Here is an 18,998-nt window from a genome sequence, read left to right on the forward strand (position 1 = left end):
AGCAATTTCCAAATGCCTGAATGGGCCAAAATTCACCCAACTTATTGTGGGAAGTTTATGGAAGGCTACCCAAAATGTTTGACCCAAGTTAAACAATTTAAAGGCAATGCTACCAAATACTAATTGAGTGCATGTAAACTTCTGACCCACTGGGAATGTGATGAAAGAAATACAAGCTGAAATAAATCATTCTCTTTACTATTATTCTGACATTTCACATTCTTAAAATAAAGTGGTGATCCTAACTGACCTAAGACATGGAATTTTTACTAGGATTAAATGTCAGGAATTGTGAAAAACTGAGTTTAAATATATTTGGCTAAGGTGTATGGAAACCTCCGACTTCAACTGTATACATTTACCCTGGCCCCAGATCTGTCTTGCTGTCACGCCAACGGTCATGGCAATTTCCATATAGGAGTTGGCAAAAACAAGTCTGGGACCAGGTTATTCTCAATCTGATCCAGCCTGACATATAAGTACATTCTCAGGCCTCACGGCCAAGCCACAAACACACAAGTGTAGAGAACAGGAGAGATGCATCAATCGGTAATAACATCTGAAGAGTATAGCTTCAAAATCAGATTCTTCTTTGACATATACACAGAGTATACCAAACATTAGGAACACCTTCCTAATATTGAGTTGCACCCCCTTTTGCCCTCAGAACAGCCTCAATTCGTCGGGGCATGGACTATATAAGGTGTTGAAAGTGTTCCAAAGGGATGCTGGCCCATGTTGACTCCAATGCTTCCCACAGTTGTGTCAAGTTGGCTGGATCTCCTTTGGGTGGTGGATCGTTCTTGATACACATGGGAAACTGTTGCGTGTGAAAAACCCAGCAGCGTTGCAGTTCTTGACGCAAACTGGTGCACCTGGCACATACTGCCATACCCCGTTCAAAGGCACTTAAATGTTTTGTCTTGCCCATTCACCTTCTGAATGGTATACATTCCATGTCTCAATTGTCTCGAGACTTAAACATCCTTCTTTAACCATTCTCCTCCCCTTCATCTACTCTAATTGAAGTGGATTTAACAAGTGCCATCAATAAGGGATCATAACTTTCACATGGATTCACCTGGTCAGTCTATGTCATGGAAAGTGCAGTTGTTCTTAATGTTTTGTATACTCAGTGTAAGTTTCAACACAGGTAATAAAATGTACAGTTTTTCAGCAACAAACATCACAAAAGTCTGTTGGAACAAAACCTTAAACCTCTATTATTATTATTTACATTTGGTGTATGACGGTAACACTGATTGTAACACGAGACATTTGTCTTATTGTGGTTTCGTCTTAAAGTACTTGTTTGTGTTTGAAAAGCATAAGCACTTCTTTACATTCATAGGAACCACAGTGCTGTTGTATTGGGAGACAGTCGATGGCAGACATGTAATTCCAAGAAAATCAAAGCCGCATTCCAAACGGCACCCTATTCCCTATACAGTGTACAACTTTTGAGCGGGGCCCTAGTCAAAAGTACTACACTATAAAGGTAATAGGGTGCCATTTGGGATGCACAAACAACACAAAAACAAAATACCAGATAAGACAGGCTGGGAAAATCACCCCGTTAAGCAACAGTGGTTGGCTCATGACTGGAAGCATCTGGAAGTAGAAGAAGATGATGAAGAGGAGGATGAGGAGTGTGAGTAGAAGGATGAAGGCCAGAAGACAGATGGGTCCCAGTAATTCTCTTGTTTGGCAGTCAGAAGGCCATTAGAGCACCAGGTCAGAGTCAGGCAGGTATATTATGGACTGTTGCTGTTGCTTAAACAATGCTTGTATTGGTGAAAAGGGGGCACAGTGGTTGGGGGGTGGGGGGGTCATTGATTGAGATTAAGTTTCATCCTTATTCCCTATATAGTGCAGTACTTTTAACCAGTCCCCATAGAGCTCTGTTCAAAATAACTATATAGGCATTAACCAAGGCATTGACTGGAAAGTTGACGGACGGACGGATGGGCGGACGGACGGAGCGGTGATCAAAGCCGATTCCCCCCAGATGTTGAAGGTATTCATAGAGGTCAGAGGCTACACTCTCTCCACTCGACTAGGATCATAGGAGTCTGAGGAGAAAAAATGACATCAATCACAATCCAGTCAGACATTCATGATGATAATCCATATACAGTAATGAGGGAAAACCTTACTGCCAGTCTGTTTGCGCTATCAAGCCAATTATTGGTCTCTCATTATCACGCCAAACTGGCAGAGCAAAAACAGATCTGGGACCAGGCTAGGGAAATCCATCTTATCTCTAAAACAATGTGTTTCAGTAAGTCCCAGTGTCTCTGTGGATTCCCAGCTCACACAATGGCTTGGCTTGTCCTTCCCTCCCTTCTTCCATCCACACCCGCTAAACCAACCCCATAAAAAGTTATATCGTACAACTGGGATAACTGCTAGGTTCTGGAGTGGTTTACCTTCCTCTCCCTCTATAAAAACACCTAAATTGTTCATTTGGGTCAAAATGTCACAAAACCAACAAGAGCAGAGTTTCCCTACTTGTTTATCTGACAATGTTCTTAGTGCGTTTTCCAGCAGTATGTATATCAAATATTTTCTAAATTCCATCCTGATCCTTCATGTTACGCTAGGATGATAGCTCCCTCTTGTGATAAACATGATAAAATGAAGCTTTAAATAAAACAGGAGATAAAGAGTTTTACACAAAGATGAAGTACACAAAGTACTAAACATACATGTGTATATTGTAGATTTTGTGATTATTTTCCCCCAGTGTATGAAAAGTCCTATATAAATATGTAAGTTACATATATTATTGTTAAAGGCGTGTGTGTGTGTCCATGTTCCTACCTGAGAGCAGCTCGTCCTCCTCTAGGGTTGTAGAGGAGCCACAGGAAGAGACACTGAAGCTCAGGGGAAGGGTGATCTCTCTTTTGGCCACCGTGCCGCTGCGAGGCATGGGGACAGGCTTGGGGAGGAGAGAAGGTTTCACTGGCCTGGACACCAGCTCTGGCCGAACCTCCTGTTGCTGTTTTTCATCTGACTTTTCACTCCTCTCCTCCTCTCTTTTCACCTCTGGCTCTTTCTCTTCCTCCTCCACTTGCCTCTCTGTTTTATCCTCTGGTTCTTTCTCCCCCTCCTGCACTTCTCTTTCCTCTTCCTCCTGACTCCCTCTTTTCTCCTCCTCAATTCTCACCTTTAGCTCTTTCTCCACCTTGATTGTCAACTCTTGCTCTTTCTCCTCTATTTTCAACTCCTCCAGTTCTTTCTCCTCTCCCGATACTATGCTCTCATCTTCTCTCTTGTCTTCCCCGTCTATCTCTTTCCCCTCCGGCTCTGACTCTATCCACAACTCTTCCTCTTCCATCTCTTCTCTCTCTCCCTGGCTCATCCCCTCATCTTTCTCCTGCTCAGCCTCTACCTGCTCAGCCACTACCTCTGTCTCTGTCTCCTGCTCTGGCTCTCCTGAGTCTAAACTCCTGATAAGTACGCAGGAGACTGAGAACACCTCATCCAAGTGGACCATACTCTCTGTGCAGCCTGGCGACGTCGAGAATGAGAGCCTGGGGGAGGCACCACCAATGTGCCCCTTCCTCTCCCCTCCTCCACCCACACTCAGCAAGCTAAGGTACAGCTCCTCATCTGGGGTCACAGGCAGAGACAAGGGGAGGCTGCTAGGGGGAAACTCTGGCAGGTCCAGCATCATGGAGGGGTGGCTTAATCTCTCTCTGTCTCCTCCATCATGTTTGTCCTCACATACTGATAAGCTGACATCCTTACTGGGTCCTCCTCTTGTCTCCTCCTCTTCTTCTATCGTCTCCTCTTCCAAGGTAACCATGGATACCTGTACCTTCATCACTTGCTCGTACCCTCTTCTCACATGCTTTGTATCTCTGTCTTCGTCTGGACTGTGCTTCAGTGTTTCTCCTATTAGAGTTTCATCCTCATTCTCTGGGTTGTCTCTGTGCTCCTCTGCTTTCTGTTCGACCCTGCCTAGTGATTCCACAGCATGTGCTCCTTCTGGACTGAGTTCTTGGGTCTCTCTCTCAGTCTCTGTGTTGTCTCTGTGCTCCTGTGTTTCACCTATGACAGTTTCTCCCTCATCCCCTCTGTACCCCTGCCTATCCTCCTCTCTCTCCTCTACAACCCCCTGCAGTGACACCTCCTCTCTCTGCTCCTCCTCAACCCCCTGCAGTGACTCCTCCTCCTCTCTCTGCTCCTCCTCTCTCTCCTGGACCATCCCCCGCAGTGAATCCGGCGCTACGTCTATCCCCAATATCCTGGCTGCTCTCTGCTCCATTGTCTCGTTCTCAGGGATCCCCTTGGCACACTTCACCTCATATAGATTACTCAGGTCCTCTGTGGGCATGTTGTTTGCCTTCTCCTTGATCAGCAGGGTCTCCAGGTGTATATCTGCCAACGTAGCAACGTTACGCCAACTCAGAGGATCGGAGCTGACGCTGTATCTGTAGTCGTCATCCTCAAACGCAAACGCGGCCTCCCTAGTCAATCTGCCGGTGTGTGGTGTCCCCTGCGACCCTTTATCTCTGGGCGACCTGCTGTTCTCACTCCGGGCCCTGCGGATGTTCAGATTGGGCTCATGCCCCCTAAATCTGGGTGGCACGATGGGCACGTTATCCTTCTTTACCTTCATCCCCTCCTCCACTACTTTAGCGGAGCCAAGCTCTTCCTTATTATTGCCATCACTGATGTTCACAACCTCAACCTGGTTGTTCTTGGCAAAAAAGTATCTGTCTCGGTTCTCCCTTGATAGCTGTACATTCTGACATAGTTCATTGTGGTCTAATGGTGTGATCAGTGAGAATGGGCGGCCACAATACTGGCCTTGCTCTACGGTGCCTCCAGGGACCTCAGTGCAGACGGTGAGCCCCACGTCCCTCAGTAGAGACTCCTTGGCAACGGGGATGTCCTGCTCCTGCCTGTAGGTCAGTCTGGAGTCATAGTTTACCCTGGGGTCACCCTTAACATTGTGGGAGTTGTAATCTCTGAAGCCAGTGGACTCTGTTAGGGTGGCAGTGGGAGCCATGTCCTCTCTCTTCAGTCTGAGGATGCTAGTTCTGCTCTGGGGCTGAGGCCTGGAGAAAGCACTCCTCACCTCCCTGTAGTCTGGGTCAATGGTAGAGCCAGGGCCCCAGCTGTCTAGCCTTGGCATGATGGTAGGGATGTTGTTGTTGGGTTTGTTATTCAGGCGCTGGTCTGGAAGGCTAACCGTCTCCCTCTCAGGGTCCAGATGCGGAGGGGCTATGTGCTGATGTTGTTGTGGGTCTTCTCCGCTCAGCTCCATGATGGTCCTGTAGACCTCGTCCAGGTCGTCTATACACTGGTCGACACTGGGTCTCCTGGGCTGGACCTTCATTTTCTTCTGGACCTGGTCTATATCTACGCCTGCAGCCTTGTTGAAACTCTCCAGCTCCTCAATGGCATCCCACGGCCGCCGGCTCACCGGCTTCAGCAGGAACTGTCCGAACGCCACATGGCCCTGGATGTTAGCATTGGCATTGACTGGGGGTTTGGTGGTGTTGGAGGTGGTAGTACCAGTCTTCCTGGATGTGGAGGTCTGTTGGTTTCTCCCCTCCCCAGGCACAGGGGGTGGAGGCTGGGGTGGGAGTGACAGGGGCTGGGCCGGGCTGATACTGAGACAGGAGAAGGCGCTGTTGCTGGATGGGTGGAGGTTCTTCTGGCCCTTCATGGGATAGTCCACACCATAGGAGCCGGAGCTGCAGTCGGTGCCTGCACCACTGTCCATGGTGGTATCGGAGGCTGGATGGCCTGTCTCCTGCCCCCCCTGTCCTCCCTGACCCTGTCCTCCAGGGGGACTCTGAGGCTGACTTGTTCCCCCAGTACCCCCAGGACCCTTCACTGGCACGGGTGAGCTGGTCTGGGTCTCTTGGTTCCTGTACTGGTCCCCGGGCCAGGAGCCGGCGTAGCACAGCTCCTTGTCAGCACTGGCCTGGAGTGACCAGGCGTCTACTGTCTCCTTCCTCAGAGGACCCTTCCTGGTTCTTCTCATTGAGGTGAAGCTGCTGGTGTGGGAGGGGGGTTTGAGACCCATGTCTGATAAAGACTTGCTACAGAGGCTTTGGCTGTTCTCTGATTTGGATTGGACCACAGTGTTTTGGTTGTCTTCTGTGGCGATGACGCTCACGATTGGCAGAATACTTGGCAGAATGGCAGGCATATTCTCGTTATTATTCTGGTCTGCTGCTGAGACTGAGTCTTTATTGGTTTGTTGCATGTGGATAGGGACAGACACCAGGCAGAATATGGTCTCACTGTGCGCCTTCCTCTTAGAGTTCCTGTTGAGGTTGTCTACTCCTGAGTCTCCTGGAACTATCTTCTTCACCTGTGTGATGGTTTTTTCCGAGAAGCCCTGATCTGAGCTGGAAATGTGACACACTGGCGGAGCAGGATCTGGTGGCTGGAAGGCAGAGGGACCACCTTGGTTTGGTTTAGGATTATACCTGTTACAGTTTTGGGAAGTTGCTGCTGGGAAGTTATCTAGTGAGCCAGTCTCTTTGTGCAAATTACAGTGCTGCTGCTGTTGCTGCCACCTGTTATTGTTATTGTCATAGTCGCTAGCAGACCTCAGCGGCATGGGACTGGCCGGGTCTGGCGTGCTGGCAAGTGGAGGTGGGGCCCCCATGGAAGCGGACGACAAAAAGGCACTGTCATCAGACGAGTGGTCTGACACGGTGACACTGGGAAGCTCGGAGGATGTGGAGTTACGGATGTGGCGGATCTTGTCGGCGTCCGTCATGGACTTACCTCCGCCACATAGAGACGAGTTTCCTCCCCAGGACACATGTCGGAGGCGTGGGTCGTCGAAGGGGATGTACTGGATGTCAGGATCCAGGACCGGCTGGTGCTGCTGCTTACTGTAGCCAGTGTAGTGCTGCTTTCTGTGGGGTACACTCCTCTCTCTATGAGGCTCCGGCCAGGACCCTCCTCCACCGGTGTGTCTGCTACCAAACCAGGGGTCTGGGGTCCCATGCATCTGCTGCTGCTTCTGCTGCTGCTGGTACATCTGGTGGTACCTGATAACACATGATCATTTATTTAACTTCTAAATTGTACATTGCATTTACATTCATTTGGTCATTTAGCAAATTATTCTCTATAGCGCTATTTATTACAGAAAATAATGTCAAAGTGCTTCAATAGCAAATGAAAAAAAGCAATATAAAATCCTGAGTAGGTAAGCTACATAATTTGTTACCTGTAGTTGGCAGGGACCTCTCCATAGCCCCTGTGACCTCCATGGCTTCCTCTCATAGGTCGAGGAGCTCTCTTGGGGGGATACGATGGGGGAGGGATATACCCCGGAGGCTCCGTGCCAGACCCTCCATCCTGTGTATAATAGTCCAGCTTGGGGTCACCTATAATGGGGTGAGGAAGGGGAGTTCTGTCCCTGGCCTGGGGGGTTGATGCTGCTTCTGGGTCTCCTGAGAGCGTTTCGGAGCTCCCCCGGGTCTGCTGGTGCACCTCGTAGGACGGAGGTCGCAGGGGACGGCTGTACCGGACCTTTGGTACTTGAGAAGCCTGACTCACCTGGCTGACCTGGCTAGTCATACTAGCCTGACTGGAGGGTCTGTTGTCATTCTCAGGCCACCTGTCCCTGTCCCCTACGGCCTGGTTGTGGTTATATATGCTGTAAGGGTCGTAATGAAACCCTGGGTGGCCGTTGACCCTCCTGTGCACCTCCTGCCCAGGCCCAGACCCAATAGACCCAGACATTTCCACGTACTGCAGGCTGTCCGGTTGCAGCATCCTGGGAAGAGACTGGGACTTCCCTTTGTTCCTGGGACCCATTACAACCATAGCACCATCCGGTGTGCGGAGGTGGCGCTGCTGCAGATACTGCTCCTGAGCCTGAGACCACCTCTCGCCCTCGCTGTCTGAAAGCTGGCAGGAGAAGCTCACCACGGAAGGCCGCCACTCGTCCGTGCCCTGGCTCTGACACTTCCTATCAACGGCGGTCATCCTCCACTGCTGCAGTGCTGCCTCTCTCTGTCTGGAGCGGGTCTGGGCCTGAGCTTGGGACTGGGCTGCCCAGCTCTGCTTCTCACACTGCTGGCAGTCCTCTGGGGGCACCTAGACAGAGGACAGAACCACAATGGTCTTTGGCTTGTTCCCAAATGGCAACATATTCCCAATATAGTGCACTACTTTTTAGTGCACCCATGGGCTCTGGTCAAAGGTAGTATACTATAGAGGACTATTTCATTTTGAATTGTTAAATAAACAAATCAAAGAATCAAATCACCTCCTGTCTCTGCTGCTGCTGCACCCCCTCTGTCCTCCTATAGGTACCACCTCCTCGGGGCGCTCTGAAGTCAGCGTAGTCCAGGAGAATGCTGAAGTCCTGGCCCCTCCTCCTCCAGTAGGACAAGTCTCTGGGGCCCTTGTGATGAGAATACACCCCTCTGGGCCCCTCATAGAACCTAGAACACAGAACACACTGTATCAGAACCTAGAACACACTGAACACACATTATAACCTAGAACACAGAACAGACACAGTACTAGAACTTAGAACCAATGGTTCGCTCATAGACCATAGAACACACACAGGACACATCAGAAATAGTCCTCCAGTAGATGACTGTGATGATGTGTCTGGCGTTGTGCCCCTCTACCACTAGGGGGAGTTAGACCACCACAGACAGGCCACCACTAGACTACTAAAGTCAGTCTGCTATCAGTCTGCTACTGATAGTGTACTGTACTGTATCTGAAGACTTCATAACAGCATATCCGATTTGCAGAACAATATACTGTGTTTATCATCATCTCTCTATGCAAGCTCAAAATCTCAGTTTCTGGATATTCCTACTGAACATGTTAACAAACATGCACATGTGTGCACCCTATGGGCTGAGGGAGGCTGATTTTCCATCCGTGATCTGACCTGCCCTTTTCATGTATTGTCAGTACAGGCAGGCGTGATCATTAGGTAAGTTCCCATAATATAGTATAGCCTAGTTAGCCAATCATCAGCGGATATTATCTGCACCTCCTAGTGGAAAGATTAGGAATATTCTATATGTACGTTCTAAAACTATGCTAAAAACACCCCAGCAACAACAATTTCAATAAGTGGCACATTTGATTATCTTAAATTTTCAAATCAAATGCACTGTTTGGACTTGAGGCAAAGGTAGGGGATATGCAGGTTGTATTACGTTGCCTAATATCATCAACGTATCCATGGATTGTATTCAAGGTCAAACGACTGTTTTATAAGCAAATAGTACATACTTGAGTGGCATTGGCCGTTTTTCCTAGCCACCGTGCTTCTTTCACATGCATTGCTTGCTGTTTGGGGTTTTAGGCTGGGTTTCTGTACAGCACTTTGAGATTTCAGCTGATGTACGAAGGGCTATATAAAAATAAATTTGATTTGATTTGATTGGGCACTGATATCATAGAATTACATATAGAATGAATTAAGCTATAGGATCTCTATGAGTGATGTATGCTATTAACCGTCCTGTATGTTCAGAGCTATACAATACACAGTCCTCCAGGACTGGTACTGCAACTAGGCTACTCGAGCTGCCAAGAAGAAAGGCAGAAACGAAAGAAAAAGTGTCTCTGTAAAAATCCTAAATTTTAACACTCAGGGACATTCCCCAGGAAAGGTTTCCATTGCATAACTCGTGAACTAAATTAAATATAGTAGCCAGCATCTCTTCTTCGTATAGCCTACATATTTAAATGCTGTGTGCTTAAGGGAGGTTCTCTGTGTGGCGACTAAGAGTGAGGATATCGATACGACGAGCAGACATCCCAATCTGTCTGGATGCGTCCAAAATGGCACCCTATTCCCTATACAGTGCCCTACCAGGACGTAATGGGGCTCTATGGACCCCCTTTATGTTCTGGTGAAAAGTAATGCACTATATAGGGATTTAAGGTGCCATTTGGGATGCTGATTCTGTCTGTAGAACTGGGCATGCTCAGACAGTGGTGCTGGGGTCTATCAGCAGTAGCAGCAGCTCTATTCTGTTTACAACACAACTGTCCCATGTGGCAGATTAAGACTCCAGAACACATTAGCCCAACTCCCTGTCTACTGGCTTTATAGAGAAGAGGAGGGAGGGAGGGAAGAGCATAACCCCAACTCCCTGTCTACTGGCTTTATAGAGAGGAGGAGGGAGGGAGGAGCATTACCCCAACTCCCTGTCTACTGGCTTTATAGAGAAGAGGAGGGAGGGAGGAGCATTACCCCAACTCCCTGTCTACTGGCTTTATAGAGGGAGGGAGGTAGGGAGGGAGTTGGGGGGAAGAGAGGAACATTAGCCAAACTCCCTGTCTACTAGAGGGATAGAAATAGGGAGGGAGGGGGAGGAGCATTATCAACTCCCTATCTACTGGCTTTATAGAGAAGAAGAGGGAGGGAGTTAGGGGAGGAGAAAAGCATTACCCAAACTCCCTGTTTACTGGCTTTATAAAGGTAGGTAGGTAGGTAGGTAGGTAGTTGGAGGGAGGACATTACCCCAACTCCCTGTCTATTAGGAGAGGAAGAGGGAGAGTGGGAGGGAGAGTGGGGAAAGGGAAGTAAGAGAGAAAGGGAGCAAACTCCCAATGCAGAACTTCTTGACTGACGGAGTCCACCTTTCCATGAATCTATTTGTGCCAAACAAGCTCTGTGCAGCAGACTCACCCGCTATCTGTCGTGAGAGAATCGGCCAAGGAGTGCACGTCACCTTGGTTACCGCTGTCGGCTTCCATCCTCTGTGGTTGGCTATTCCTGTCCCTCCCACCTTTGATTGGGGCCGGTGGCTGGGGACGCCTGCTGGTGCTGTTGCTGTACACATAGACCCCTGGCCCAGACTGTATCTCATACCCGTTCACTGTTCCATGACCACCACCGGACCGGCTCTCTAAGATCTCCTGGCGGCAGGAGGACGGGTCGCCATAACGCTTGTTATCGTAAGAGGACGGGGTTGTGGGGGAGGCAGCAGGAGGGGAGGTAGAGGTTTTTTGGGGCAGTTTGTATCCATGCGAGATGAGCAGGTCATCCACGCTGTACATGGTCGCATTTGTTTTGCTGGTGTTGTTTTTGGGATGGGGTTGTAGGGGACTGGTAGAGGGGGGCGTCACTCAGACCTGGTTGCTAGACACAGCGACAGGAGCCCGAGCACAGCTGTGAAGCTGATGAGGCCATCACTGGGAAAACAGGAGAGAAAGAGAGAGGGGGGAGAGTTAGAAAGCGTGAAAGGGAAGGTGCCAATAAAATCATTATCCCTCTGTCTCAGTGTCCTTCTCTTCAGAGAACTGCCCGACTGGACGGAGGCGAGGAGAGAAGAGAGGGAAGAGAACGAACCAACCGCTCTGTCTGCCTCCCTGCCTTCCCTCTCCTGTTCTCTACTCTCCCCGTCCCTCCTCTCCTCTCTGCCTGACAACAGGACTCCCGTCCCCTCTCCCCATTATTTTTCTGTCCTCTCTTCTCACCATCCTTCCTTTCCTCTCTTTCCCTTCTCTCCTCTCCTCTCTGCCCCACAACAGGACTCTCTCCATCTCAGTCCGAGACAGAGCTCTGATACTAAGCCCACCACTTGCAGGAAAATCGACAACACTAGTCAGAGCAACCCAAAATATAATTATTATCATTACTAATGATAATAGTAATAACGGTGCTAGTGATAAATATAATGTAATTAACTATGTAATAATAACTGAAGTAATAAGGACAGTGTTCCCTTTAGACCTGAGGCAGTGGTTGGTCGGCTAGCCCATGTTTGGTAAATCAGCAGTGGGGATTGGGAGTAGTCAGTGTTGCAGTGGCTCTTGATGTAACAGTCTTAGCGGTGCTCCCCTCATCTTGCGTGCTTCAGCTTGCTTGCACCACCAGGACTGTGTGTGTGTGTGTGTGTGTGTGTGTGTGTGTCTCGGCCTCTATCCACATCCAAATCTGGGGCGTAGCTTTAATAATTACGCACCCAGCTAGCCAGCCATGCAGCTCCAGAAAGCCCTGAGGGTATTCCTGAACCCTGGGCATATGCCTGAAAGCCTGGGTAATATGAGTGGATTACGCTCTGCCTGTATTGTACTGATCTCTGTAAGTGATGTTTACAAAAGCGTACTACTGGACAGATACTAATGACAGTCTTCGTGTCACTCTATCCCAAACAAGAGTTAGTCTAGTTTATACCAACACATTCTGGGATTAGCCCCATAAGTACAGATAGGAGGAAGAGCCTGTAGTAGTGTACTACTGTAGAGTAAGTTAAAACATTTTTATAAAGTATTCCTTCATTACAACATACTACACATTGAAAAATGTACATGTAGCTTAGGCCTACAGTATGCAGCTTTTGCAAAGTCTTGAAGACCAGGACCCGCATTCACAAAGTGTCTAGGTGTGCTGATCAAGGATCAGTTTTGCCTTTAGTTTTACATCATAATTATATGGATGGGGGACCTGATCCTAAATCAGAACTCATACTTTGAGACACTTGATAGCCCCTGATTGGAGACATTGTGTAGCTGTGTTGCCCCATCTTCCACCTGAGCATTAGAGTCTGTAGTGATACTAGCTAGGATATTGCGTGTCTCTCTACTCTAGGTGTGTGAAATGCTGCTCTCTCTCTTTGTATGATCAGCCCTCTAATGCGATTATCTTTCTCATTTAAAACTTTAAACCTGTTAGTATTAGGGGATTGACTCTTGGCTCTGGTTCAGTCATACTTTCTCATGTTTAAATGTTGAGTATTTTACATGGACAGGCACATTTCTGTAAGTGAGTATGGTATTTTCCATCATCGCACAAACTAAATACTGGATGTATTACTGATGAATTAGCTCACTGTCAAATCCAGCTTAAACTGCAAACTTGGTTTCACAAATCCAAAATGATGCAAAGTCTCCACTAGCTAGGCCTAAACAACAAATGTATTCAAGCCTTGCCAGATATGACACTATGTGCAAACCACATTTTAATTGCAAACCACATTCCATCTGTACGAATGCTATATACTAACTGCTAGGCCTAAAACGTGAGTGGGTTCAATAGTTCAACCAGCCTAGCCCTAGAGTTGTCTGTGATACTTCCTCCATTTATTGCAGGAAACAAGTGAAGTGATAAACCACCCTGACCATTAGCAAAGAGACTTTGTCCTAAATGGCACCCATAGTGCAGTACTTTTTACCAGATCCCTACGGTCAAGGAGTTCATTATGTAGGAAACTGTGTGCGATTTGAGAAAGAGATCAGATACCTCTTGATCAAATCAGTGTTACACACCCTTTACTCCCTTCCTGCACATTAATAACCCCTTCAGCCTCTGGTTTATCAGCTGTTTACTACAGACACACACACACACACACACACACACACACACTTTGTGTAATTCGGAAATGTCATAATATGATCAAAACCGAGTATGATCCATAACATATGCTGCCTGCTGCCCTATCTAATACCTATTTAAATTCCTAAACCCACAATCGTAATTCCTGTCAGTCAGTTATCATCTCTAAATGGGGCTTATCTTCACCATCATAAGTCAACATCGAGATCAGGATTTCCTCTCCGTTCGTGACACTCCTCCCCTCATGTCCCATGTCGAGCTCAGTTTAAATACCAGGGCAATTACATAGGAAAGTCAGCCTGAGCATCCACAAATACATTTAGTCATTCCCGAATGAAACTACATTCAAAATTATCCTTAACATCTATATGCTGGAGTACAGGCTTTATTTGAAATTTTTAAAACCTCTCTAGGGTAGGTGGGACGAAATCGTCCCATCTACTCAACAGCCAGTGGAATCCCATGGCGCGTTATTCAAATACCTTAGAAATGCTATTACTTCAATTTCTCAAACATATGACTACTTTACATCATTTTAAAGACAAGACTCTCGTTAATCTAACCACACTGTCCGATTTCAAAAAGGCTTTACAACGAAAGCAAAACATTAGATTATGTCAGCAGAGTACCCAGCCAGAAATAATCAGACACCCATTTTTCAAGCTAGCATTTAATGTCACATAAACCCAAACCACAGCTAAATGCAGCACTAACCTTTGATGATCTTCATCAGATGACAATCCTAGGACATTATGTTATACAATACATGCACGTTTTGTTCAATCAAGCTCATATTTATATCAAAAACCAGCTTTTGACATTAGCATGTGACGTTCAGAACTAGCATACCCACCGCAAACTTCCGGTGAATTTACTAAATTACTCACGATAAACGTTCACAAAAAACATAACAATTATTTTAAGAATTATAGATACAGAACTCCTTTATGCACTCGCTATGTCCGGTTTTAAAATAGCTTTTCGGTGAAAGCACATTTTGCAATATTCTGAGTAGAGAGCCCAGCCATCACGGGCTAGCTATTTAGACACCCACCAAGTTTAGCCCTCACCAAAGTCAGATTTACTATAAGAAAAATGTGATTACCTTTGCTGTTCTTCGTCAGAATGCACTCCCAGGACTTCTACTTCAATAACAAATGTTGGTTTGGTTCAAAATAATCCATAGTTATGTTCAAATATCCTCTGTTTTGTTCGTGCGTTCAAGACACTATCCAAAAGGGTAAAGAAGGGTGACGCGCCCGCCGCGTTTCGTGACAAAAAATGTCTAAATATTCCATTACCGTACTTCGAAGCATGTCAGCCGCTGTTTAAAATCAATTTTTATGCTATTTTTCTCATAAAAAAAACATAATATTCCGACCGGGAAACCGTGTTTTAGTTCAAAGACAGAGAAAATAAAAACATGGGGTCGCCTCGTGCACGCGCCTCAGTCTCATTGTACTCTGATTGACCACCATCCATATGCGCTAATGTTTTTCAGCCAGGGGCTCCAAAGACATCATTCAGCTTTTTCCCGGTTTCTGAGAGCCTATGGGAGCTGTAGGAAGTGTCACGTTACAGCAAAGATCCTCAGTTTTCAATAAAGAGAGTCAAGAAGCCCAAGAAATTGTCAGACAGGCCACTTCCTGTAAGGAATCTTCTCAGGTTTCTGCCTGCCATATGAGTTCTGTTATACTCAGACACCATTCAAACAGTTTTAGAAACTTTAGGGTGTTTTCTATCCAAAGCCAATAATTATATGCATATTCTAGTTTCTGGGCAGTAGTAATAACCAGATTAAATCGGGTACGTTTTTTATCCGGCCGTGTAAATACTGCCCCCTATTTAAGTAGGAAATTGTATGAATTTTGACCATTACAGAGTAGGATGCCAAGTTTCTAGTAGAGGTCGATCAATTATGATTTTTCCAACGCTGATGCCGATACCGATTATTGGAGGGCTAAAAAAAGCCGATGGCGATTAATCGGACGCTTTTATATATATATATAATAATCAATCAATCAATCAATGTCTTGTTGTGCGTGAGTGTTTGGTGGAGGGATCCCCTATGCCAGGGAAGGCGTAGCTCTACGAATCTTAATTGCACAAAACCTATTATTTGGCAGGGAATACTATTTGTAGATCAGTTATTCCACACCTCACTTTGCTCAAGCAGATCCTCTCCAACGGAGAGTTGTAGTTAAAAATGGGTCAATAAGGGGCGGTTTAAGGGGAGAGTAATTGAAACCAACCATGGAAGTACGTTGTTGCGAATTCGGGAGGTAGCCCCGACCAGGACTCAAACCCAGGTCTAGTGACTGTCAAACCAACTCCTTAACCATTACGCCAAGAGGTCTGAAAAAAACACATAAACCGACTGGCCCTACTCATGGCTAGCAGAGCTTGTTTTCCACAGCTGTCCCGCAGTGTTATTTATTTATTTATTCATTCAACCTTTATTTAACTAGGCAAGACAGTTAAGAACAAATTTTTATTTACAATGACAATCTACCCTGGCCAAAGCCTAACCCGGACGACACTGGGACAATTGTGCGCCGCCCTATGGGACTCCCAATCACGACCGGTTATGTTACAGCCTGGAATCTAGCCAGGGTCTGTAGTGACGCCTCTAGCACTAAGCACAGTGCCTTACACCGCTGCTCCACTCTGGAGCCCTAGTCATAAAGATGAGACGTTAATGAAGCAATGCAGACCAAATTGAAGTATCTTGAGCTTTGTTTGTGTGTTCTACAGTCTTGTAAAAAGACTACATCAGATCATCTTCAAACTTTCACTGCAAAGCTAACTTTCATCAAGGTTTTACATGGTCTTTAATTGGTTTCTCTCTTTTCATTGTCAGTATCCTTTTTTAGCGTTATGATTTCCGTAACATCTGATTGTGGATGTGATGGATATTAATGTATAATATCTTAGCTTTAGAAGCTTGTGCTTTCACCACATTGTGTGTGCTTGTTCTAAGATGTATTCTATATGAATCCTTTACAGAAGCAATTGTTGATATCTTTGAAATGATGTGTTCTAGCAAGGATTCTCTTGGAAAAGTTATGCTGAAATGCATTTCTGATACATGACACTAGTATTGTTTACATAGAAAGATGAGAAGATTGTTGAAAAACTATCTGTGAATAGTCCTGGAGTATCTTTTATAAATGAAAGCTCCCCAAAATATATTGACTTCATCAAGTGTTCAGAAAAGTGGATTGGCAGTATAGGCACCTGCATATTGTCTAATTTGCATATTTTGATATACTATTTCAGAACAATTGTAATTCAACAAAATCTTATATTTGTGTCTACATTCAACTGGTAAATGTCCATTTGTATATATACAGTGCCTTCAGAAAGTATTCAGACCCCTTAACTTTTTCCACATTTTGTAACGTTACAGCCTTATTCTAAAATGGATTAAAGTAAAAAAAAATCCTTCGCAATCTACATCATAATAATAAAGCGAAAACATGTTTTTCTAAATGTTTGTAAATGTATTACAAATAAAAAACAGAAATACCTTACATAAGTACTCAGACCCTTTGCTATGAGACTTGAAATTGAGCTCAGGTGCATCCTCTTTCCATTGATCATCCATGAGCCGTTTCTACAACTTGGAGTCCAACTGTGGTAAATTCAATTGATTGGACATGATTTGGAAAGGCACACACCTGTCTATATAAGGTCCCACCGTTGACTGTGCATGTCAGAGCAAAAACCAAGCCATGAGGTCGAAGGAATTGTCCGTAGAGCTCCGAGACAGGATTGTGTCGAGGCATAGATCTGGGGAAGGGTACCAAAACATTTCTGCAGCATTGAAGGTCCCCAAGAACTCAGTGGCCTCCATCATTCTTCAATGGAAGAAGTTTGGGGCCACCAAGACCCTTCCTAGAGCTGGTCACCCGAACAAACTGAGCAATCGGGGAAGAAGGGACTTGGTCAGGGAGGTGACCAAGAACCCGATGGTCACTCTGACAGAGCTCCAGAGTTCCTCTGTGGAGATGGGAGAACCTTCCAGAAGGACAACCATCTCTGCAGCACTCCACCAATCAGGCCTTTATGGTAGAGTGGCCAGATGGAAGCCACTCCTCAGTAAACGACACATGACAGCCCGCTTAGAATTTGCCAAAAGGCACCTAAAGACTCTCAGGGCATGAGAAACAAGATTATCTGGTCTGATGAAATCAAGATTGAACGCTTTGGCCAAGCGTCATGTCTGGGGGAAACCTGGCACCATCCTACTGTGAAGGATGGTGGTGGCAGCATCATGCTGTAGGGGTGTTTTTCAGCGACAGGGACTGGGAGACTAGTCAGGATCGAGGCAAAGATGAATGGAGAAAAGTACAGAGAGGTCCTTGATGAAAATATGTTGCAGAGTGCTCAGGACCTCAGACTGGGGGCGAAGGTTCACCTTCCAACAGGACAACGAACTTAAGCACACATCCAAGACAACGCAGGAGTGGTTTCGGGACAAGTCTCTTCCAAACAATGCAGAGAGAAAGAAAATAGACAAATAATAGAAAAGTAAAACATGTAATAATTAGGGCTGGGCGATATGGACCAAAAGTCATATCCCGATATATTTAGGCTGAATATCGATATAAGATATATATCCCGATATTTTTTCCGCAAAGTGAGAGCAAATGTTCAGTCAAAGTCAAAGCCAGATATGACATGTCTCAAGAAGTTTTATTGAAACCGGCTATTTCAGTGAACAGTTGAAAAATCAAATGAATAAATAATAAACAGGGCTCTTCACCTGGTTCAGATTAAATGCTCAGCTGTTCAAATAACAATAACATGTAAACATAAACACTGTATAACAACAGAAGTACCTTTTTTGAAATCAAACTCCATAAGGTGCACATTTAAATAAAACAAATATCTTAAACAAAAATAGCCTATAAAATAAAATAGGCCTATCTTTTTCTGAAATAAATATTATATATATTTATGAGAAAAGTCAACTTTTTTTAGTTTGACAACTTGAAATGGCTTATTAAAATCAAATTACAGATTTCTTCTCCTTTCTAACAAATCCACAGATGCAAATAACGAACATTACAAAATAATAAAATATGACAAACCCTAGTAAGGGCAGCAATTATATATAAATAAAGAACAAAATAAAGTGCTCAGTTTGAGAAAATGTTTTTTAAACATCAGCCTGAGATTACCATTTGCTTTTTGTTAACTCAATTTCTTATCTGAACAGCTTCAACCAGTTGCACAAGAAACAGACTATCAACTAAATAAACATTTTCCCCCTCTTTTTTTACTTTGATAAACAGTAATGCTGTCTTGAGGTAGACATTAGGCACACTGCGGGAAAATGAAGTTTGCAGTGAGCTTTGTTTCGGGGCTGGAGCTTTTTCGGGTTGTCGACGGCTTGCGGCTGGGGCTTCTGCAGCGCGCAGTTTCACACACTCTTCGTATTGCAGTTTGTACCACTGTTTTAGGTGGTGAAAAAGATTTGTAGTGCTTCCACCCCTGGCTGTAACTTTTTTATGGCACTGCCTACATATAACGTGATTTTGTTGCTCATCTGATACTTTGAATCCGAACCATCTCCAAATTACTGAGCCAATGCTTTTTCTTTTACTAACCAATTCCCCCTAAAAACGCTCCGGAGACGCTGTTGCTTCCTCCATGTTTGTTGAAGTGTCTGTTCCTGCCCCTC

The 18,998-nt window shown here is 45.6% G+C and overlaps 1 protein-coding gene across 3 annotated transcripts in view; it reads right to left on the reverse strand.

The window, feature by feature from the left end:
- Nucleotides 1-1,101: 1,101 nt before the first annotated feature.
- The window catches only part of LOC115195880 (uncharacterized), a 43,268-nt gene continuing 25,371 nt past the window's right edge, over nt 1,102-18,998 (reverse strand). For all 3 annotated transcript variants that reach the window (XM_029756210.1, XM_029756207.1, XM_029756209.1), the window contains 5 exons: nt 10,661-11,166; nt 8,258-8,435; nt 7,211-8,085; nt 2,824-7,028; nt 1,102-2,072 (listed from right to left, as the gene is read on the reverse strand). In XM_029756210.1, coding sequence (XP_029612070.1) covers nt 2,038-2,072; nt 2,824-7,028; nt 7,211-8,085; nt 8,258-8,435; nt 10,661-11,031 — 5,664 coding nt within the window. In that variant the 5' untranslated portion in view covers nt 11,032-11,166 and the 3' untranslated portion in view covers nt 1,102-2,037. The remainder of the gene's footprint in view (nt 2,073-2,823; nt 7,029-7,210; nt 8,086-8,257; nt 8,436-10,660; nt 11,167-18,998) is intronic.

This window comes from Salmo trutta, chromosome 6, assembly GCF_901001165.1.
Source record: "Salmo trutta chromosome 6, fSalTru1.1, whole genome shotgun sequence".
Taxonomy (NCBI): domain Eukaryota; kingdom Metazoa; phylum Chordata; class Actinopteri; order Salmoniformes; family Salmonidae; genus Salmo; species Salmo trutta.